At 35.8% G+C, this 24,038-nt stretch overlaps 1 protein-coding gene across 2 annotated transcripts in view; it reads left to right on the top strand.

The window, feature by feature from the left end:
• AP1G1 (adaptor related protein complex 1 subunit gamma 1) overlaps positions 1-24,038 on the top strand; it is a 76,385-nt gene that overhangs the window by 25,268 nt on the left and 27,079 nt on the right. Inside the window, exons 3-9 of one of the 2 annotated variants that reach the window (XM_004763438.3) lie at positions 11,069-11,193; positions 17,120-17,261; positions 18,797-18,893; positions 20,062-20,138; positions 20,998-21,006; positions 23,333-23,428; positions 23,886-23,966. In XM_004763438.3, coding sequence (XP_004763495.1) covers positions 11,069-11,193; positions 17,120-17,261; positions 18,797-18,893; positions 20,062-20,138; positions 20,998-21,006; positions 23,333-23,428; positions 23,886-23,966 — 627 coding nt within the window. The remainder of the gene's footprint in view (positions 1-11,068; positions 11,194-17,119; positions 17,262-18,796; positions 18,894-20,061; positions 20,139-20,997; positions 21,007-23,332; positions 23,429-23,885; positions 23,967-24,038) is intronic. The other variant, XM_045076269.1, reaches the window with a different exon arrangement.

Genomic DNA, 24,038 nt, shown 5'->3' on the forward strand with positions numbered 1-24,038 from the left:
TGTGGATTTTGTTGTAATTAGCTCATTACTTGATTGCTATTGCCACTGTGCACGTCTGCCTCCTGATTTTCTCCTACACACAAATGCATATTACTAGATACAGCCAGTTTAAGCTCTGAGAAGGGTATTCTTGGTGATAATTGCTTTCTTCTTTCCATGTTTATACATGTTAAGGGGGATTGAGTCACAGAGAAGGGTATAGCAGGTTGTTTTTTAATTCTTATTAATGCTATTAAATTTTATCTCACTGAATTTAGGAATTGTATTACATGCTAAATAGTCTTTTTAAGGAAAAGACTACAAAATTGAAAGAATGTGCAACATTAGGAGAAATATACCACCCATGTTTCCATTATTCAAAGATAACCATTGTTAATGTTTTGATATATTTAATTTACCTGGAAAGGTGGACATGTTTATCTTTTGTTCAGCCTAGTAAGTCCAGTGAAAAGAGATTCCCCACCTCTGAATTAAAACAAAACAGTAATGGGATTGAATCCTATCAGACTGACTTGGGGTTAGTTTTATGCTTATCTTAGGGCTGGGAATGAGGTCACTTTCTCTAGAAATGCGTGATTGAAAGTGGGAGAGCATTAATTTCCCAAAGGAAAATTGAGGTGTTACTATCAGAGGAAAGGAGGACCAGGTACTAGGCAAACTCTCCTCTGAGTAAAACACGTTACATGCTTTTACCACACCAAAAAGCGATCCAGGTGGTTATACATTTAGTGAATGTCATAGTATAAAGCAAATAGATTGTATATTTTTGTTGGTTGATTCTAAGTAGACACATTTAGGTTAGATTTACGGAAATCTATTATGTTGCGCTTTAAAAGATAGTTAGGGGTGGAGGTGGGGAGACTTTTTAATCTCTACACTCAGAAATAACCATTGTTATCATCACAGAATTAAAGGAGTTTTTTAAAGACCAACTGTTGAATTTAAAATCATATGTTAGATTTAACACTATGATATTTCATTTTGTGAAAGAGTACTCTCTATTTCTAAGAGTCATTACTATGTGAATAAAATACACTTTCCAACTTTACTAGATGGCATTTTTTTGGGTGTTCTGGAATTTAATTATTTAATAAAACATTTAATTCTTAGGTGGAAAGTGTTAGTATTTAAGGAAACTGTACTAAAATTTTGGTACCAAAGAAAAGATTTTTCTGAATAGGGATAGGAAATCGTAACTTTAAGTCCCTTACTCTATTTCCTCTACTTGAATAAGTCAGGGCCCTATCTAAGCAATAATTTGGTATCCTGCCCATCAGAATTTCCTTTATAATGTACCCATAAAAAGATTCTTATCTAGGTTCTCTCACTTGCATGTATGAATCACAGTATCATTTTCATTTAATTATGTGTAAAACAGCTACCGTTTATTGCATTTTATTAGACTTGTTAGACTTGTGCTGTTCATTATGATAGCCAGTACATGTGTAGCCACCGTTCTCTTGAAATGTGGCTAGTTCAACTGAGGTGAATATTCAAGGAAAGTAAATTTTTGATGGGTATTTGATGCAGTTACTGGAAAACTTTTCAATGTTTTCGACAACTTGGGTATGTGAATCTACTTTATCAATTGTAAATTTTATGAAATCTAAATATAGTTAAAATATTTCTGATGGATATGTAGTATACAAATTGAGATGTGCTGTTAAGTGTAAATTACATACTGTATTTAGAAGCTTTAGTACAAAAGAAAGTTGTATAATATCTAATAATTTTGTGTTGATTATATGTTGAAATGATATTTTAGATATATTGGGTTAAATAAAATCTATTATTCAAACTAATTTCACCTGTTTCTTTTTACTTTTTACTGCAGTATCTAGCATGATGCTGTTCAATAGAAATAAAAATATGAGCCAGATGTATAATTTAAAAATTTCTAGGAGCCACATTTGAAAGTCTTTCAAATTTTACAGTAATACCCACAAGATAGGTAATATCCTCATATTGCTGATAAGGAAACTGAGATTCAGAGATTAAGGGACTTGTTTAAATTCACACGGCTAGCAAATATTAGGGAGAGGATTAGAACTCAACTTTGTATAACTCTAAAACTGATTCATTCTTTGGATATGTTTAAATCTATAAATAAGTGTATTAACTAAGGACTTTAGCCCTGACTTACTGTACAGAGGATTTGGGGTGACATTCATTACCAGCATCTGTTTAAAAAAAAAAAAAGATAGTAGAAAATAAGAGTTGAGAGAAGGAAGAATTCAGAACCCAAAGTCACTGTACTACTTGCTGTTGGTGAGGCAGGTAAGCTAAGAAAAATAATTCAGTTATGTGGTCGTTATAACCAGAGTTTAAGAAGATGACTACCAGAACCAGGATTCCTGGATGTATATTCTGGCTTTCTTACTTTACTATCTGTGATTTTGAGCAAGATCCTTAACCCCCCCCCCTTTTTTTTTAGATTTTATTTATTTATTTGTCAGAGAGAGAGGAGGGAGGGAGTGCACAAGCAGGGGGAGCTGTAGGAAGAGGGAGAAGCAGGCTCCCACTCTCAGCTGAGCAAGGAGCCCCCTGTAGGACTTGGTCCTAGGCGGCTAGGATTGTGACCTAAGCCAAAGGTAGACACTTAACCGACCAAGCAACCCAGGTGTGTCTGGATCCTTAACCTTTCTTTTCTCAGTTTTCTCATCTCTAAAATGGGAACAATCTTCATACTTCTCTATGGGGTTATAATGAAGATTAGTAAATTAAATGAGGAAATGTTAAATGTTTATGTTTTGTGTGTAAAAAACTCAAATATTACTGACTTTACCATTTCCTCAAGGACGGCAAACTTTTTTTTTTTTTTTCAAGAAAATCATTGAATTCTAAAATAGGTTTTCATTTATTTATGTATTATGTAATCTCTACACCCAGTGTGGGGCTCAAATTCACAACCCCAGGATCAGGATTTTCATGCTTTTCCAACTGAACCAGCCAGGCACCCTTAAAATAAATTTTCTTATGTGGGTTTTTTATCTAGGAGTCTCTTAGTAATGTAAAGCACTGTAACTCAGTATTTTTACAACAAAAGCCGTGATAAAATTTCCTGTAGGGTTTGTAACCTTTCATGTGTCTGGCTTAAACACGACCCAGAAATAAAGTTGAGTATCTAAAAAAGTGGGTAGATTGCAGGGGTAAAATATAGTGGCTTGGGGGGCCAGATTCTTCCACAGATGGGTTTTGTTTTGCACAGAATGTTAAGTTTTTTGAATTTGCTGCTGACATAAAAATCAAGGAGCTTCTCATGGAAATCTGGATTTTTAGTTTCTCTTAGAAAATCAGTAGGATTTGACATCACTGGATCCACATTTTGCCATGGCACTTGTAGGCTGGTGACCTTTTCCAGGTTGGGCTTGCATTGTCTATTTCTTTCCCGTCCCAGGCTGACCTGCTGAACTCATTTACCGGTCCATAGTAGTCTTCCCTTCATCAGTACAGTGTAGCACTTCACTTCCTTATGTTCTTTAAAGTTTTTCCAGTGTTCTCTATAAAGTCTTACAAACCTTTGGTGAAATTTGTAGGTTCCTTGGAGCTCTTCTTCCTATTGCAAATAACACTCTTAAAACTTGAATAATTAGGATTTAGATATACAGAAATATAGTTCATTTTTGCATATTGATCTCCTTAGCAACATTATTGCCTTTGGTTCTGAGAGTCCCTGTAGACTCCACTGCTTCCGTATAAGCAGTACTGTTGTCTGTAAGCATTGGCAATGTTCTGACTTTTCATCCTTAGTCATTTTTTTTCTTTTTCTTTACTACACTGTACCTTTAATTGGATGGTGATAGTAGGTGTCTTTGTCTTGAGCACCGTTAAGCCCAGATTGTGCCCAAAATAAGCCTGAACTCTTACTGTGCCAGAAAACAAAAACTACAGAGGTCATGGTAAAAGGTTTATTAGCCACCAGAAGTAGCTTTTTGTTGTGCCCCCAAATAAGAAAATTCAAGCAATAATATGAGTAATTATAATTGAGTATATCAAGTAAGTTTATATCAGTGAGTTCATAATTTTTTTTTTATCCTAAGTGTTTATTTGAGAGAGAGAGAGATAGAGTGAGCGCTCACAAGTGAGCAGGGAGGGGGCAGAAGAAGAGGGAAAGAGAGAATCTCAAGTAGACTCTGTCCTGAGCCAGGAGCCTGACATGGGGCTCAATCTCACGATGCTGAGATCATGACCTGAGCCAAAATCAAGAGTTGGATGCCTCACCTATTGTGCCACCCAGGGGCCCCAGTGAGTTTATAAGTATTAAACAAATTTTTAAAAACTTCATTGGTCATCTTTGGAGCATACTAGGGTCTCATTTTGAAAATTGGTAAATAAAAGGAAAGAAACATTTATCCTACCTTTATTCGTTTTAAGATTTTATTTACTTATTTTATAAACTTACTTTACAGACAGTTCACAAGCAGGCAGAGAGGCAGGCAGAGAGAGAAGGGGAAGCAGGCTCCCCGCTGAGCAGAGAACTGTTATGCGGGGCTTGATCCCAGGACCCTGAGATCATTACCTGAGCTGAAGGCAGAAGCTTAACCCACTGAGCCATCCAGGTGCCCCTATCCTGCCTTTTTTTACCAGTAGTTCCTTTTGAAGGAATTATTGGTAAGTTCCTTCCAAGGAACTCTTGGTAACCCAAGGCTACATATAGAGAAATTGCTTCTTAGAGGAAAAGCCCAACCAATAAATGAAGAAAGAATAAAAGAAAGAAGATTACCATTTTGTAATTCCTGGTGATCATCACTGATCCTAATGTCACAAAAGAGAGACAGCCACCAGAAATAATTATATACTTCTTGATGAAAGTTCATACCACCACCTATGAAGTGTATTTGCTAAGTCAAAACAAAATAAAAGCTGAAAAACCTGAATCTGATCAAGAATCTTGTCCATTTAACAAGGGACATTCATAACAGTTCATTGCAGCGTTGTTTCTGATATGAAAACATTGGGAATAATCTTTGTGTCCACAGAAAGAATAGGTAAGTTGTGGTATATTCACAAGTGGGATAGTATATTAGCAGTGAATATAACTGAATTACAATTTCTTATCTGAATATGAGTAACACTCAAAGACGTTGAATGAAAAGAACAGGGATATGGTATGACACATAGAGCTTAAGACATTAAAAAATAATTGTCTCCACATATGTAGTAAGGCATGGGGCATGGCAATGATGAGCAACAATTTTGAGTTCTGGTTACTCCTAGGATGGAGAGAAGGGAAATGGGACCAAGGCAGAGTATACAGAGGGCTTCAGTTGAATTTGTGATACTAAAAAATGTAAAATAAAGTGAGTAGGTTAAAATTTTAAGATTTGCTAAAGCTGGCTGGTGGCTCAATGAGTATTGCATGATTTTTGTGTATTTTTGAGTGAAATATCTCATAATTTCATAAGTTTTCTCAAGAGGAAAAATGGGATGCAATAGCAATGTTAAGTATTTTGTGTTTGTTTTTCCCCTTTGCCAAAAGAATGAAAAAAAAACCTGGTCTCAGAGATTTTTATGTTCCATACTACATAGTGGTAAAGCAGTTCCAAGCTTATTCTGTGTGTGTGTGTGTGCTGTGTGTATAAACTAGAAAGTTATTTCTGAATATTAAATAGAAATAAAGATAATTTTTAAAAACCTAACCAATCAGTTGCAGTTCCATTAATAAATAGTTGCATATTTTCATCAAGGTGATTGTTCACATCATAAAGCTTAGATGTTAAATTTAAAAGCAAATGTATATATGCATTTGACCTTGTGGGTAATTGTTCTGAAAGCTAACAAAATAGGTCTAGATTCTTTCAAGGGCAACCAGATTAAATGTTTATAAAGGGCAATATTTGTACTTGCTTTAGAACAATGTAACAAGGCTCAAAACCTTTCTTTTAAAAAATTGCTTTGAAATTCAGAAAAAGTTGGAATATTGAGTCAGAAAATGTTTATGAAAACAGTCTTTACCTGAAACCTACTCCATCAGGATATTTTGGGGATGACCTGCGTATTTCAGCTACGTATTTCAAAACTCTTCCAGTTGTTTTTGATCAGTCAGGTTTGGAAACCACTTCCTTAAGGCATTATATTTATTCCAAAGGGAGCCAGTAACTTCACTCTCTAGGCTTGCTAATGGCTGCCTGGAATGTTTCTGCTGAGAAAAATTCTTAGACCACTTCAAGGGTCAGTTGTTAAGAATTAGTGACTACTGTATTTGCCTTGAAAGTAAAGAGTGGAGGGGAGTGTTAAGGTTGTCTTCATTTTGTTACCCAGTTATCTTAGTGAAGAGGAGACTGAAGCCCAGGTTGTTGAAATAACTTGCTTAGGTCTCTTAAGCTAGAACCAGGATTAGGGCTTTTAGGTCAAATAGTGTCTTTTTGTTCTAGTGTGTTATTTAAAGGGGTAGGAATCTTTCTCTGATGTTTTCTTACTGTTTCTCACCTTGAATGAGTGCCCTTCTTAACTTTTTTGCATAATAGCTTGTGCTTAATTGTCACAGTGTGTATATAATACATATATATATATATATACTATGATGTATATGTATGTATCATACTTGTAATATATATCCACAGTTGGTTTTTTTGTGTGTGCCCTTCCAACTGGGTATCAATGAGAATGTCTAGCTCATTGGTTTTTACACAGCAGGAGTTTATGAAGTTGAAGAAAAATCACAGCTTAAAAACAACGGGAAAGTAAATATAAAGAAAATCAGTGAGCAGCTAAAAATTATCGCAGTCAGACCTTTGGGATGGAAGATAGCAGGGAGAGCGAGGAGGTTGCTGTTGAAAAGCCGGTTGTAAGAGTGTTGTTGAAAAGGAAGAAGCTGATAGTGAAAAATACAAAATAACTGCCCGCAGAAGAACACATAGCCATCGAGGGCATTAGAGATAAGGAATGGACGTAACTTTGTAAGCTCTTACAGCATTACAGGTGTGCACAATAATCGTTCATTAGGAATTTAAGTTATTTTAAAAAGGCTGATTGTTCCCATTTACTGAGTTGTATTTTCATAAGATTTTTGGTCTTAAATTCTCAAAGTCTTTTCATAAAACTATTTTAAGACTCAAATGCTTTTTTGTTAATTTTTGAAATTACGTGTTACTCAGTTTGGGAGAGGGAGTAATTGCCCTAGGTTTTTTCCCCCTCCTTTTTAATTCTATCATTATATTAACTTTTCTAACCACAAATTAGATAAAAGTTCCCTTTATCCTGCAGTTTTATACTTTTTCCTTCTGGTCCAATATTCTTTATCTTTGGAATAGATAATGACAGTTCATTAATGCAAAATTTAAAAGATAGAAAAGAATATATGATGAAAACCCTGCTTTCTGTTCACTTTCAGACTGTTTCCTGTTTTGTTTTGTTTTTAAGATTTTATGTATTTATTTGAGAGAGAAGGAGAGTGCGAGCGAGCGCGCACAAGCAGGGGTAGCTGCAAGGGGAGAGGGAAAAGCAAGCTTCCCGCGAAGCAGGGAGCAGGATGGATGGATGCAGGGCTGGATTCCAGGACCCCAAGATCATGACCTGAGCAGAAGGCAGAGGCTTAACTGGCTGAGCCTATGAGGCGTCCCTGCTTAGTTTCCTTTTTATAGGCAACTGTCTGTGTCTATCCTTCCAGAGATATTTAATACATCTCCAGGCAATGGAAATGCCTACTCCACTGTAAAATACATGTGTGCAGTGTCTACTTAGTAATCTGTCTTGAAAATTAGCCCATGTCCTCATTCTTTTTGCCAGCTTCTTTGACATACTCATGGTAATGTATCTAGCATAGTAGTCCATGATACTTTTTTTTCCCTTAAGTTTCTATTTATTTGGAGGGGGGGAGAGTGCAAGTGTGAGCACAAACGGGGGGAGGGGCAGATGGAGAGGGACAAACCAGATTCCCTGCAGAGCCAGGAGCCCAGTGTGGGGCTTGATCCCATGACCTGAGCCAAAGGCACACACTTAACCAACTGGGCCACTCAGGTGCTCATATTCCATGATATTTATGGATCATAATTTATTTACACTGATGCCTTATTAATGGACACTTATTTCCAGTCTTACTGTTTATTTATTTACTTTTATGTAAGCTCCACACTCATTGTGAAGCTCAAACTCAGGACCCTGAGATGAAGAGTCACATGCTCTTATCAACTAAGCCAGCCAGGTGCGCCTTCAGTCTGACTGCTTAAAGCAGTACGATAATTGAATAATTACCATTATTTTACATATATCTGAAATGTAAAGATAGTGTAAGTTCCTAAAAGTGGAATTATTGAGTCAAAGGGTATATGTATTTGTATTTTAGATAGGCCAGGTGTTTCTGTCTACAGCTTGTGCCACTTTATAGCCAGTCACTAATGTCCTCGCTCCGTAATGACAGTCTAACTTTGCTAATATAAGAGGTTAAAAAACTGTCTCACTATGGTTTCCATTTGCATGTCTTTTTCTCTTCCAGTAACTTTACTGAGACATATTTTTGCATATCTTATAATTCACCCTTTTCAAGTATACGGTACAGTGATTTGTTTTAAGGAAATTTACCTACTTGGGTTTGCATTTGTTTTATGAGGAGGTTGAACTCCATTTCCTATGTTTGAATTATTTTTGTTTTCTTTGAACTGTCCATATTCTTTGTCCATTTTTATATGGAGTTGTTGGTCTTTTTATTTGTTTTTTGTTTTGTTTTGTTTTTGTTTGTTTGTTTTTTTTAGTTGTTGGTCTCTTTGAAAATCAGTTTGTAGGGTCCTGTTACATAGCATTTCGTGTCTATGAAACAGGTTGGAAATATTTTTTCCACATTTGTCATTGGTTTTTTTACTTTGCTCAGGGAGTTTGGAGTAAAATCAAAAATTTATTTTTTATCTCTGTTGTGTGAATATAAAAGCTAGACTGTTTTCTGTGGTCTTAAAGCATATGTTAGATTTGTAGATTAGCAATGTTTCAGGTGGGATTTTCAAGTAGCTTTAAGTGAGATGGAGTGGAACTCAATTTGAGGTTGTTACCTAAGGGGCAGAAACATATAATTGATTTTACCATTTTTCTTCTGTAACTCACACTGGAGTTGCCTATTTAGTGGTTGCTGCTCAAAAAATGGATGCCTTCACCTAGTATTTCCCCCAGAACCCCATTGTCCATCCCTCCATCTTTTTTCTTTTACCACATCTGAAAACTATGATAATATTCTTAAAGATGAAACACAGTGCTTTCTTAGCATTATTGCTGGCCACTAACACCAAAGTGTAGAGGATGTGATGAGAATTAATCCTCAGTGGAGGATGTTTTTCAAATGCCATTTCCAGTCTTGAATCTTGGATTTTCCTCTCAAAATTTGCCACCTTCGTAAAACAAATGTATATTCTTGAAGCAAAGTCATTGTACCAATGGGGAGTATTAAAAAGAATTAATTTAGTGTTTGTCCCTTTAAGTTGTAGTTTTTTTCTTCATTTTCAGGTAAGTTTTAAACAAGTGTCACAAAGAGTAACAAATTGTACTCTCAAATCATTGATGACTTTTAGTGTGACTGTCTTAAAACTTGGCCTAAAAAATACACAGTCATATTAATGCCTAAGAGTAAAGTCTGTCTTCTTCATTAGTTCATCTTAATAACAAATTTTTGGATAATTTATTTGCTTAATGCCTGGTATTTGTTAAAGGCACGATTCAATAAGGATGATTAAAAATTTCAGTCATACCTGAAACTCTTTTAGAACTGTTTTTTTTTTCACTGCTTAAATATTCATTTTTAGGATTATTAAATGGGAAGGTTAAAAATCCTTCTATTTGAAAAAGAGTAAGATTTTCTGATAATATTTTAGCTCCTGTCTTTTCATTCACCTCAGCAGTAATTTTTATGCTGAGATTGTGAAAATGACTTTATTCATTTTTTTATTTCAGATAATGTTTCTTAAAATTTAAATTGAATGCATAGAAGGAAGGGAAGGGTTGTTATGTAATCTGTCAGTTTCAGAGGCATTTCAGTTTCCCTTTTGGATCCTGGTTATTCTTAGAGGCTTTGATTTGTTCATGATAGTATAGTCATTCTGTTAACTTGAGGTGTTTTTAATGCAGATATATCAAGAGCAGTTTTTAAGTAGCTTGAAACAGTTTTATTTGCAAATGCTTTTATTTTCCTCAATTTCACTTTGGAACTTACAGGCAAATTCAGATGGGAATAGTCTCATGATTTTAGACTGTTGTATATATGTCTGCATTTGAACCCCTTTCCTTGGGATACAGTGATTCTAAATGGGAACATAGTTTGCAAAAGTCCTCTTGGAGTTTTGGAGTGTCTAACTTAGCTACACGCTTTGAAAACCATCACTATCGAGGGGATATTTGGCCTTTTGCATGTTAGTCAAGGTTGAGTAATAAGGTATATCAAAATGATTGTGATATTCAAGAAAGGCTAAGTATCAAGATGATCTATTTAACTACAAAGAGTCTTAAGCTCTTAGAATTTTTATAAATTACATAAAGAAAAGGTCATATAAAACATTTTAGGTTTATTCTACTCCTGAAATTTCCTCTGGCCTTTTTTTTTTTAATTCTGTATTTTTATTCCTCAGATGCTAAACTCTTTCTTCTGCCTTCTCCTTGGTTCAAGCCCTAAATGTAGCACTTCCCACGTCATACTAATGTTAGTTGTTGTCTCTTTTTCAGTTGTATATTCCTGATGTTTAAGATAGTGTTTAGCACTTTAATGTATTTCCAGTTACTGAGTGTTTTGATATTCAAAATAGAAAAGATCATAAATGTACCCATAAGTTAGGTGCTCATTTAGTACAACTGGGGATTAAATTAAGAATTGGGTTTATTAATATTCTATTATAATACTTTATTAATAACTACTTAAACTTCAGTCTGTGGAAGTAAGGTAAACCTCCCAGATTATTTGGATAGTTTATATCATAGGACCTTGCCGAGATGATCTATTCCAGAACTTGGTGTCATATCATCAGGATATCTCAAGATCTTAGGCGATTTGATATCTACTAATTTCAGCCATCCATTGACTCTGGGTTAAAAACATTGCTTTCCTGATTGTGGTAGCAATTCCTTAATTTCTTTTCTTTTTTTAAAAAATTTGCAGTTGGAGTGCCTCAAGCTTATCGCCTCTCAAAAGTTCACAGACAAACGCATTGGCTATTTAGGGGCAATGCTGCTGTTAGATGAAAGACAAGATGTCCATCTTCTCATGACAAACTGTATCAAGAAGTAAGTCTTTTCCTTCTTTTAATAACTACTTTGTGCTTTTAAAGTTTTCTTACAATATGACATTGAGAGCATCTGTTTATTGACTTTATTTACTACCTAGAATATATTTGAATTGCTCTTATTGTTCATGTGTAAAGAAGGTAAACAAAGGATTAAAACTTCTGTAGGCCAATATTTATTATTATCTTTTAAGATTTTATTTATTTATTAGAGAGAGAGAGAGAGTGTGTGTGTGTGTGTGTGTGTGAAAGCACACGAAAGCAGCAGGAGGAAAGGAGAGGGAGAGAATTTCAAGCAGATTCTGCACTGAGTACAGAGCCTGATACGGGGCTCCATCCTATGACCCCGTGATCATGACTGGAGCCAAAATCCAGAGTTGGTCACTTAACTGACTGAGCCACTCAGGTGCCCCTGTAGGGGGTAATTAAATGAAGGCATTGCATGTACAACATCTTCAGGCATAGGAAGGACCACAGTTTAGCAATGAAACAAGAATTTGGACCTACATGGAATAGAAAAAGCATTGGTAAATCAGAGATTTCTTATATTTCCAGGACCTTGAATACCATGAGTAATGAAATTTTACATTTATTAAAGAATTACCAGTGTATGTTCTGAGTAAATACCATTTAAAGGTAAAAGAAGAAGTCTTGCTTGTTAGTGGTCTAATTCAAGATTTTACTTGCATGAAATTTTACTTAGGCTTGTGAATTTTTATGTGTCTTTTTTTCCCTCTAATGGGTGCTTTACTAGTCCAGTCATGTTTGTTTAACTTACAAACTGAGGAATGCTTGCTATAGGGAGGAATTAGAGTAGCTAAGCAAGGGAATTAGCAGTTCTTCCCAGCATCCTTAACTTTCGAATAAATATCAAATGTTTATTTGAAAGTTGTGGAAGTTCTGGTGGCCTTATTGGTTAAAGGTACTTTTTGGTTTGGTTTTGGTGTATCTATTAGTTTAATCTCCTTTTGTAGATTTCTTTTTCATTTGTAGTATTTGTTTGACAGAAAGTAGATGCAGGGGATATAGGTAATCACGTTTGTAGTTATTGAACTCTTACACTTTTATGTGGTCAATAATGTTCTACTTTAAAATTTCCCAGTGGATAATGGAAAATCCCAAAATGAGAATTACGATTTGCTTTTAAATATAGAGGGTGTCATATAAATACATTGAGTCTGTGAACTTAATTTTGGGGGAATCTTAATTTGGGGTCTTGAAATAAATACTAATGGAAATACGGAGTTGATTCATGTATTCAGCAAATACTTGTATACCTGCTGCATGCCAGGAGCTGTTATAAGTTCTGGAGAGGGAGAGTGAAAACAATTGGCAGAGATCCTTGGTGTTACAGAGGTTACAGTCTTCATGTTCAGCATGACTCTTTTATACCTTTACTCTGGCTAGGCCTCTGAGAGTTTCTTTAATTTTGGTTCTTGCATGCTCTGTTGCCCTTATTACTTAAGCCTTCAGTCACATGCTCCTGATTTGGCAGTTCTGCCTAGCAGCAAGTTCATATTAAAGAGTTAATACCAAACTCAAGTGTAGGTTTATAGCTTGATAAAAAATTGAAGAATGAGGCACATAGGCAAGGAAGAAATCTTTGTTTTGAATTTTAATGAGACCTAACCAGGCCTCAGGTGAGCTTTTTTAGAGAGAAATAATAGTTGGGAATTGATCTCGCCCCTTAGTCAAAGCTCAAGTTAAAGGACTTTGGGTCATTTAGTTTTGTTTTTCAAAAAATATTTGTTAATGAATGGGCTGGTTTGTTTTGTGAGGTTTTTTGGTTTTTGTTTGTTTTGCTTTTGGTTTTTATTATGGGGCATCATTGTGTACCAGTGGTTTTTATGTTTAATAATGAATATTTTCCGGGATGCCTGGTTAAGCGGCTGCCTTCAGCTTGGGTCATGATCTCAGGTCCTGGAATTGAATCCCACATTGGGCTTCTTGCTCAGCCAGGAGCCTGCTTCTCCCTCTGCCTGCTGTTCTCCCTGCTTGTGCTCTCTCTCTCTGACAATACATAAAATCTTAAAAAAAAAAAAAAAAAAAATGTTTCCCTCATTGTTCATTGGCCTAGAAAAGCTCTTTCTTTAAAAATTGGATATGATATTTTAAGAGCTTGCATTATGCAAATGTTAATAATCATTGAAAAATGAAGGAAAAGTCAGCTAAATATTCTTGGAAACTGGGAGCCTAAATGGGAACGTCATAGTTAGACTTAAATATTATTGAGGCTTGTGGGTGGCTCACTCGGTTAAGTGTCTGCCTTCAGCTCAGGTCATGATCCCAGGGTCCTGGGATCGAGCCCCAAATCAGGCTCCCTGCTCAGCTTGGGGCCTGCTTCTCCCTCTCCCTCTGCCTCCTGCTTTGGCTATTGCTCTGCCTGCTTGTGCATGCTCTCTCTATCTCTCTGTCAGATAAATAAATAAAATCTTAAAAAAAAAGAAAAAAAGACTTAAACATTATTTTTACCAGGGGAAAAAATACTTTTTTGGGAGAGAGAGAGGGCAAGCAGGGGGTGGAATTGGGGGGAGGGGCAGAGGGAAAGAGAGAGAGAGACTCTTATTTATTTATTTTTAAGATTTTATTTGTTTATTTGACAACACAAGCAGGGAGAGTAGCAGGCAGAGGGAGAGGGAGAAGCATACTCCCCACTGAGCAAGGAGCTCAACGTAGGGCTTGATCCCAGAATGCTTGGATCATGATCCGATTTAAAGGGAGCCACTTAACCCACTGACCCACCCACGTGCCCTGGAGAATCTTCAGCAGTCTCCATGTCCAGCTTGGAGCTTGACTCAGGGCTTTATCTCACAATCCTGAGATCATGACCTGAGCCAAAATCAAGAATTGGACACTGACTGAGCCACTCAGGTGCCCCTTATCAGTCATTTTTATCTTAAATATTCAAATTGCTAAAAAGTAGCAAACATGGCTAATTTATACTTTACTTTCTTTTCCTTTCTTTATTCAGAGAAGGTTAAAACCATTTATTATTTCATTTAAAATTACCAGTAATGATCCCCTTACATGTTAACATAAATAACGTTTTTAATGAAAAATTATTTTCCAAAATAAAAACAATTCAAATGAGAAAAATAACATTATTTCATATATTTTTTTAATCTTTAAACACCTGGTCTAATGGAAGACAGCCAGATGTCATACTTGCTTCTACATTCAAGTTCTTATGTTGTTTTGATTGAAGTATATGAAGAATATCCAGCCTTTCACAGATAGTTGTTGGATAGTTAGAAAAAGGAAGAGGACTTTAATAGCCTTTCAGATAACTGGATATTCTTCTTTGATACTATACCAAAACTCCATAAATGGTAGTTTCTTAAGGATTAGTTTCAAGGTGGAATTTGAAACCATATTAGTGAAGCTTGGTACTTTGTTATATTAAACCCATTGCTCCTCTTGCACTTGGAATCTTTTACTCATGTATGCATTTGTAACACCATGCCTAAGTCACTTGGGAAAAATTGGCTCAGTTAAAGTATTGGTAGACTATGAAGTTTATCATAGTCTATAGCAATACAAATTATCCAAAATTCTAACTCTTACTTCAAAGCTTGGATTTTATCATTGGCAACAAGTATTGTCAGTTGTTGCTCTTGATAAGCCAGCTTGGCTCCTTTTCCAGAAGATGTCAGCTACATGCCCAAATCCTAATAATTATGCTTGTCTGTCAGTTATTTTTCAAGTAAATATTGTATATATTTGAAAAGTTCATAGTTAGGGACGCCTGGGTGGTTCAGTCGGTTAAGCGTCTGCCTTTGGCTTAGGTCATGATCGCAGGGTTCTGGGATCGAGCCCCACATTGGGGTCCCTGCTCAGTTGGGAGCCCGTTTCTCCTTCTCCCTTGGTCCCTCCTGCTCGTGCTCTCTCTTATCTCAAATAAATAAGAATAGAAATCTTAAAAAAAAAAAAGTTCATCGTTTAGCTTGCAAGTGAACAGGTGCTTTTCTCGGAGATTGCCACTTGGGTGTGCAGAAGTTCTTTATGAATACTTCGTATTTCCTCACACAATATTAAACAGTATGCATTTGAGTCAAGATTTAGTAAAACTGAGCTGCTTTACTGCCCTGTCACAGGCAGTCTTAAGTGAAACACACTCCTTCCTTTCCTCCTTCCTTCCCCCTCTCCCTCCTCCCTCCCTTCCGTCCATCCACCTTCCTTCCATTTGTCTAGGTGTGGCAGTGAATACAGTGACCGCTAGTACAGTTCGGTGCCACTACTCTGCCAGTAATTTTCTCCACCACTGCTTTTGCATCAAGTGCAAATGTCAGTATAGTTGGCAAATAACGAGTTAGGATTGTGAAAATAGTTCGGCTGTCCTGGACCCTGTGAAACAGTCTTGGGACCTTCCAGAGATCCGTTAACCACTGAAATCCTTGAGAACCACCAACTAAAGAATATTAAAATGCTCTTAAAGCCAGTAGAAGTAGCATAACTCGTATAGTAATTCAGCTTCTAAATAGTAGAAGTTGATTATAATATATAGATGAATTTACTGGTTCAAGCTTTTTAGTATTTCAGCTTTTTCTGAAGGTATACTTCCTGGCTGGTCTGTAAATAATTTTGTACAGTAATCAATGTCTGTTAGAGATAGGATTTTGTATATCTGTATCACCAGGTACTGGGCCTCACCGTAAATATCTAGTTTAGTTTGTTAAAGGTTGTTTAATTAGCTAATTTTTCTAGTTACTGTTTTTTTCTTCTTTTGAATACATAAAAATGTAAAAATTAGGGCGTCTGGGTTGTTAAGTTGTTAAGCATCTGCCTTCAGCTCTGGTTATGATCCCAGGGTCTTGGGATCAAGCCTTGCATCGGGCTTCCTGCTCAGTGGGAGGCCTGCTTCTCCCTGTCCCACTCCCCTGCTGGTGTTCCCTTTCTCGCTATGTCTGTCTGTTATAGAAGTAAATCTTTTTAAAAAATGTAAAAATTAATGTGACAACAAAGTAAATGTTATACCATAAGGTTAGAGGTTTCAGAGTATTTCTGTTGTGATATTTAAGTCACCTTAAATGCTCTAGTAGGGGTTCCTGGGTGGCTCAGTGGGTTCTGCCTTCGGCTCAGGTCATGATCTCAGGGTCCTGGGATCAAGCCCCACATCGGGTTCTCTGCTCAGCGGGGAGCCTGCTTCCCCCTTCCTCTCTGCCTACTTGTGATCTCTTTCTCTCTCTGTCAAATAAATAAATGGAATCTTTAAAAAAAAAAAATGCTCTAGTGGTGGGAACTGCTTTTTGATTTTTTTTAAGGTTTTGGTTGATGTATATATATCTTGTCATTTTTTTTAAGTGAATACTAGTAGAGCATATTAAATTTTTAAAATTTTTATTCTTTAGATAGAACGTGCATGCACCAGAGTGGGGTGGGTGGAAAGAGAGGGTATAAGGGGGTGTCGTGCAGGGGGAGGAGGAATGGAGGGAGAGAGAGAATCTTAATTGGGCTCCTCACCCAGTATGGAGCCCAGTGCAGGGCTCCATTTCACAACCCTGAGATCATGACCTGAGGGAAATGAAGAGTCAGACCCTTAACTGACTGAGCCACCCAGGCACCTCCCCAAATCTTCTAAACATATAGTTATGCTTCACATTTCTGTCTTCGTTGGCTTTCCCTTTCATTGGTTTGCTGAATTTTCTGGAGTAGTTTGTCTTCAACAGATAACATATTGCTGAATTTCTGTTACTTTGGTATTTGGAAACAAGGAATTGTAAGCCTGTAGGAGGCACTGTAAATCAGTTCACTGTATTGGTAATTTGTAATAAGGTAAACATATTTTTGCAACAAATAATTTTGTTAATTATTTTTCTTACTGGACAAATTGTGAATCATTCAGAGTTGCCTCATTAGATTGTGAAGCTTCTGTATGGGGAGCACAAGTAAAAGCATGTTCATTTCTACCTTTTTCCATTCTTTTACAGTGATCTTAATCATAGCACGCAATATGTACAGGGGCTAGCACTTTGTACCCTTGGCTGTATGGGCTCTTCAGAGATGTGCAGAGATCTTGCAGGAGAGGTAGAGAAACTCCTGAAAACCTCCAATTCTTACTTAAGAAAAAAGGTAACTTTTAATGAAACCAAATGTCTGCATTTGGATCAGGGACTATTATGGAAATGGGGAGGCAAATTATTTTTGAGAGCTCTGATGATGGTGTAACTTATCTTTCTTGGCAGTAGATATATTTTAAATGATTGTATATGAATCAGGTGTTTGTAAGTCAAAATCTGTCTTTATACTAATTTTGGAGGTCGGTTTTTTTTTTTAATTAATAATTAACTCCAGTTGGTAACTGTGAACACTTTAATTCTTCTCCTAATTCCCCTTTTTTCAAGAAAATGATTTATAAACAAATGTTACAGGATATCCTAGATACGTGATTACTTCCTAATTTGCCAGATTCTAAACAGTATTAAATAGAGTGATAATGAACAGAACTTTAAGAATTTACTTTTGTCCTAATAATTAGTGCCCATGCCCATGTCTTTGTATGAGTGACTTTGAATCTCTGGAAGTGCAGTTCCATTGGGACCTACGTAATTATTAGAGAATGATCTAGAACATACTTTATAAATTGGTGTGTCTAAATGGAAGACAATAATCTTACTCTCTTACTTGCTTTTATATGTTGATATAAACATTTATTTTTTTTAAAATTGTGCTTGAACCTTGTAACCTTCATAAACAAAGGGTGTACAATGTGGGACTTAGAAGACGTGAACACTTACTATTGCTTGGTTGTCATTCACTGTGCCGCCACATTAATGGTGTGAGAAGGCCCAAGCTGTTTTCTAGAATCATGGACTGTTGCTGATGATTGTGAACCAAAGTCAGTGCTTTCTCTTAAAGTATGAGTGGGCTGCTCTTGTTCAAAAAGTACATTATTTCATGAAATAAAATACTTCTGTGGATTGGAAAAAAAATCCATTTCCCCCCAAATATAACTTGGGAAGAATTAGCTGAAATCTTTTCTTGTTACTATATCTATTTTGTTTGTGGTATTTTACTCCAGAAAATAGTATTTATGGGTACTTTTGGTATGCGTAATCAAAATCAGTCTTTGTACCTTTTCTTCCAGCGAACAAGTCAAGACCATCTTTTCTTCAGTAGAGACTAGCTAATTATCAAATGATTTTCTTAATATCAGCAGAGAATGAATTGGGGAAGATAATAGGTATTATTAAAACTAACAGTAGTAATGTATCTTTAAATTTTATGGTGTTTTTATAAAACCTTTTGGTCATCTTAGAAGAATGAACACAAAATGGAAGTCTTTATTTTTTACTTTGAAAAACACAGAAGTTATATTTAATTTGTTTGATAAATTCATGTTAACCATGGTCTAGTCTAGGAAGTTTTTGTCCACTTATTTAGTAATACATGAACAAAGGGACAGCTGAGTTAAGAGTTCTCATTAATGAAATCGTATAAATTGGAAAGTCTTGACCAGTTAATATATAATAAATCTGATGTCTCACTTCTTTATTCTTTCTTCTTTCATTAGGTGAACTAAATGATAATAAGGCTTTTGTTGGTATTTTTTGTAAGACTGGTTGCCCTGACTTAGTTGAATAAATCTTTTTCCTTTTCCTTCATAGGCAGCACTATGTGCTGTTCATGTCATCAGGAAGGTTCCTGAACTTATGGAGATGTTTTTACCAGCAACAAAAAATTTATTGAATGAAAAGAACCATGGTAATGTGATTTGGATGTGCTTGTGAAGTACTGAGGGAAAGGAGGAAGGAGAAAGGGCTTCAGGGAGTTTTGGCTTTCTCTTTGAGCGCAGTGGACTTGCCTTTTTGCTGTGCTTAGACACTTTGCCAGGAACGGTTGATGGGTCAAGTCTCACTTTTCTCAAATCCTACTTTTATAATTAGAGATTGATTCCTTCATAGTAAACTTGGTTTCCATTTTCAGTCCTCTTTTACTATATTAAAAATACTATGTTAAGTTACTGATACTCAATGTAATATGCAAATGATCCTAGCCTTGATTTTCATATCTAAAACACTTCGATTTCCTAGCTATCTTGCCATAGGGGGGAAAGAAATTATATTTTTATTACCTTATGGTAGGAGTATAAAATTTATGAAAATCCTTTAGGTTACTTGTAACAGGAATTTATAATGGGTACTTAGATATATTTATATAAAACTTGAGAGAAACTAAATGGAACGTGGCTATTTTTTCCCATACTTTTATTCTTATTTTGAAGTCAGTGAAACAAGTTCTGAGTAAAGAAAATTCATTTGTCCTACTAAATGTTAAGAGAAAAAATGGTAAGGTATATTTAATTTGATTAATTCAGTCCTGTGCCTAGAAGGCTCAAAGTAAACTTGTTGGATAAATGAGTGGTAGGGTACTTACTTATTATTAGTGAAAACTATTGTGAGATTCTTTTTATTCTGGAACAAGTGTATTTACTTTGTCATCCGTAATTACCTTGGAGTTTTGATTCATTTTATCTGGAAATTTAAAAGTTTTTTTTTAAGATTTTTCCTTTTTGAACGATCATATCTCAGCTAACAGCTCTTTAATAAGTACAGGGCAGATGATACCTAGCTTATAGTGACTGTGCGTATTTCCTTATGGATAGGCTCAGATGGAGAGACAAGTGTGTTGGTTATCATTTTTTTAGCAGTTATCTTGGTTACATAGTTTAAAATGTTCTGATTTAACTGAGTTGACCAGGTATCAGTTTAATATTTCCTTTGTATTCACCTCAGTGCTTACTTTCTTTGGGAAATTAAAAACAAAAGTAGCAACTATTTTTTGGAATTGACCTGCAGAACTTAAAGCCCTATTCTGTGGAGTTGAATAACATATAGCCTCATTTTAGTTTTCATTTGCTCTTATCTTTCAGGTGTCCTTCACACATCTGTAGTCCTTCTCACAGAAATGTGTGAACGAAGCCCAGACATGCTTGCACATTTCAGAAAGGTAGGTACCATTCTGTATGCCTAAGCCTTTCTTGACTGAAAAACAATTTTCCTGAAGAGTACATCATTTCCTCACTTAGCAATTTTCTTTTGAAAGGAAGTTATGGAGCTGAATAAAGGACTTGACCAGCCCTGCTGTGTGGTAGGGCTAGAAGCCAGATTTAGGCAAATAAGAACTGGCAGTAGTACAGTGTTTTCCCTTTCATAATAAAAGTCTCTCAGTGTTGGCACACCTACCAGTCTCTCATGTGCTTTATCTGCTGTTTTCACATTGAAGACAGGAAATGTAACTTGAGGTCAAATTACAAACAGGAATTGTGTGTGCGTGCATGCGCGCGCGTGCGCGCCCGTGTGTGGGTGTGGGTGGTGCGGTGTGTGTTTTTAAAGGCAGGTAATTTATTTTTTTTTAAGTGAAAACTGCAAAGTGAAGTTTTACATTACTTTTATGTAACACAGAGTCACCTTCTGTTCATTTTAGACTCTTGACTCTGGTGACTGAAATCTAGCTCTCTTAGGTTCCCCCCTCTCTTTCTTAACAGCATTCTAAAGTGGAAATTTTCGTTTTCTTCACTGGTTTTTAGAAGACGGTATTAAGGATGCCTGGGAAAAACTGTACTTTGGGTAGTTCCATGCATTTAATTCCTTTTTAAGGTGCTGATCACTCGATAAATGGGGCTTATTTTGTATTTTAGATCTAACAAGCCTCTAATAGCATTTATTTTTTTGAATTTTTTTTTCCTTCTTAGATGTTCATGTCTTGATTAAATTATTGTAAAATAGTATGAGGCCTGTATCTGTCCCTAATGCTTGCTTTGTATGTTTTGTTCCTGTTGTCTGTTTGGAATCCTGCTGTATGTTAGAATGAAAAGGTAAGAATTAACCCTCTTTTAGATGGTGCATGCTGGCATTAGGTCCTTAGTAGCTTTTGTGCATCCATCCACAAATGCAGCTTTTTAAAAAATACACTAATGCTGAAGCTGTGCTTAATACTATGAGTTATTTGTTTTAGCATTTTTGGCTAACTCCTGAGTCCAGTTTTTGTCTTGTCACTTAAACTCCTTACTCCAAAGTCAGCCTTGGATTTCAGTTGCAGCCTTTCCTGAATTCTGAGCCTCCTTCTCTGCCTTTTCTTCATACTCACTTGAGAAACTGAACAGTTTCCCAGTGGCTTTGGTGATGGCAATTCCAGATCAGTTTGGAGCCTTGGCACAAAACACTGCTTCTTTTTGAAGTAGATATTTTAGAATCATGTGTGGGTAACCTCATACTTTATAAAAAGCTCTGTATGTACTTCTGGAGCTCTCAGTTCAGACTTAGAGCTTTTATTTCTCCTTACCTGCACTTACTCCTTCCTGGAAGTTTTGGGACATGAAAGGATTTTGGGATAGAGTGGGTGGGCATCAACTGATTTTCATGGCTGCAGCGTTTCCCTTTGTCATCTTATCTTGTTTGTCTTGTCATAAGTTTTAGTGACTTGTATTTTTGTCTGAAAAATAAAGCTGGGTTCCAAGAATTTGTATGCTAAACTTTTAGGCATTTGTGCTTTTTGTCCCAGGGCAATTTTACGTGGTGTGCTGGTCTTGTGTCTGTGAATTAAAAAATTTGTGAATTTAGTAGCCCAAGGAAAAAAGACTTCTCTAAGAAATCAGGTTAAATAAGTAATTAGGAATATGTGTAGTACAAAAAAGGAGGCCATTGGGAAGTATGCAGGGTGAGCCACTTTTTTGTGCAGAGCTTGGTAACTAGGTGATCCCGGCTTTATTACATGTTAAAAAGCAGTTTACAAATTTATATTATTCTTCCCACTAATATAAATCTGTCCACAGTTGACAGATTTAATGGGGATTCTGTTTAGAATTTACAGGTCACCGTAACTTAGGTTTGTTTTAATCTTGGAGTTGTCCAAGTTAGAATTTTGTTTAAATGGCTGATGAATCACAATTCTGAAGTGTTACAGCCAAACTTCTTTAAATTCATACAGATTATATTCTCATATTGAAAAGTGGCCTCAGTATTGTGAGTGAATTCTTTGGCCTTTGTTTTGATCTTGATCCCCTTTTAAAGTTGAGGTGTAAGGAGGAACAGAGCCAGAAGACAGTGAGAAAAAGTCATTGAGTTGCAGCAAATTGGTTGGGGCTGTTCTGACCGCCTCCAAAAGAGATGTAATTTGCTTCACTTTGGACACTTGTTTTCTTAATTTTAGGTGATTAGAGTTGTTAATGTAGCTAAATTGAGTTTTTAGTTGGAGCCCAGAAAAGTTCCCATTGTGGCGCACGTTTTGGAACAGGGTTTAAGATTAAGTGCTTAATCAACAGAATGAAATGAATGATAACATTTGAAACATTTGAAACATTTAAAACAATACTTTGAAGTTCAGCTTAGCCATAAAATTGCCTCTACTATGTGTTATGACTCTAGTGGACAAAGTAAAGGAAGCGCAAGAGGGGAATTCTGACCATAAGGAATATATAGTTTCATTAACAAGATGAGACAAAGTAGGCAACAAAGTGTGTATAATTAAGTGCTGAAATAAAATTTTACCAAAAATTGTATCTTATGAGTTAAGAATAGGGAAAGGAAATTATTCACGGCCTTGCTATCTTCTTAAGGTGAAAAGTACAATTTTTTAAAATGTGTCTTTCCACTTGGTAAATGTTGGAGGCCTTTGGATTCCCTGTTGTTTGTTGGAAAAGAATAGAACTAGCCTTGTCTTAAGTTTTTTCTCTGTTTGAGATAGTATATCTTAAAACTGTAATTTTAATAAAATCACCAGTATTTTTTGGTGATAATGTTTTATATTCAAATGTTTGAATGAGTAAAAACCGAACATGTTTGTGTTACTGAGATATGTCAAGTTTTCTAGAAGTAGAAGTGCAGTGTGCGCTGTAGGCATCTGTTTGACTTGATTCCCACAGGCTTTCTGACCTCCTGTTACTTGTAGTATCTTTGCATATATAACTCTACGGTAAAAACATCATTTGTTTTAATTTGTTTTACATATTCTGTCTTGAGTTCCTGGCCTAGGTACTCTTAAGTTCTGTTTATCAAGCATCAGCAGTATACCAGCGTATGGTATCAGTAGAATTTTCTTGGATTCAGACCCTTGCACCCCTTTTTAATTAGGCAAATTACCTGCCTATTCAGGAGAAATTCTTTGATGTTCACTGTTTTTTGATGCATTTTTCTTCTCTGCAGCTTGTGCCCCAGTTAGTTCGTATTCTAAAGAACCTCATCATGTCGGGATATTCACCAGAACATGATGTTTCTGGTATCAGTGACCCCTTTTTGCAGGTGAGGTTGAAAGAAAATTTAATGAATTTAATACCTTTGGAATAAATTGTTTCTTTCCTCTTAAGTTTATGTCAGTAGGAATTTGATAATTAACTGATTAAACAAATTACATTAATAAGTGAATAGTGACAGTTCTCTACTGCATTAATAGAATAAAATTGTAGTTGTACTATGTAATATCTATTGCATAGAGACTTATCAATATACTATAGCTTTGTAGGTGGTGGTATCCTTTAGTTGTGAAGTGATGAAGTGTGGGTTGTCTAATTACTTCATTCAGACTTAGAAGTATTTATATTTACTACTTCTCTAAAGATAATGCTTAAAATTCTTCTGTTTGAATTTTGACCATTTCTAATGCGATCTGAGACTTCATTTAAGTTATTTGAGTTTCATACCAAGTAAGTTCCTTTGTGCCAGGTCAGTTTGTTGACACTAATCATGTTTTGCACATTAGGTACGAATTTTGCGGTTATTAAGAATTTTAGGACGAAATGATGATGACTCAAGTGAAGCTATGAATGATATATTAGCACAGGTGAGTAGACTCAGTCTGCGCTGTATAAAATCTTCATTTTAGTGTAGTGGGAGTAGAACGATGGTGGTTAGA

The sequence above is a fragment of the Mustela putorius genome, unplaced genomic scaffold (genome assembly GCF_011764305.1).
Source record: "Mustela putorius furo isolate JIRA1106 unplaced genomic scaffold, ASM1176430v1.1 tig00000174_pilon_pilon_pilon, whole genome shotgun sequence".
Classification (NCBI taxonomy): domain Eukaryota; kingdom Metazoa; phylum Chordata; class Mammalia; order Carnivora; family Mustelidae; genus Mustela; species Mustela putorius.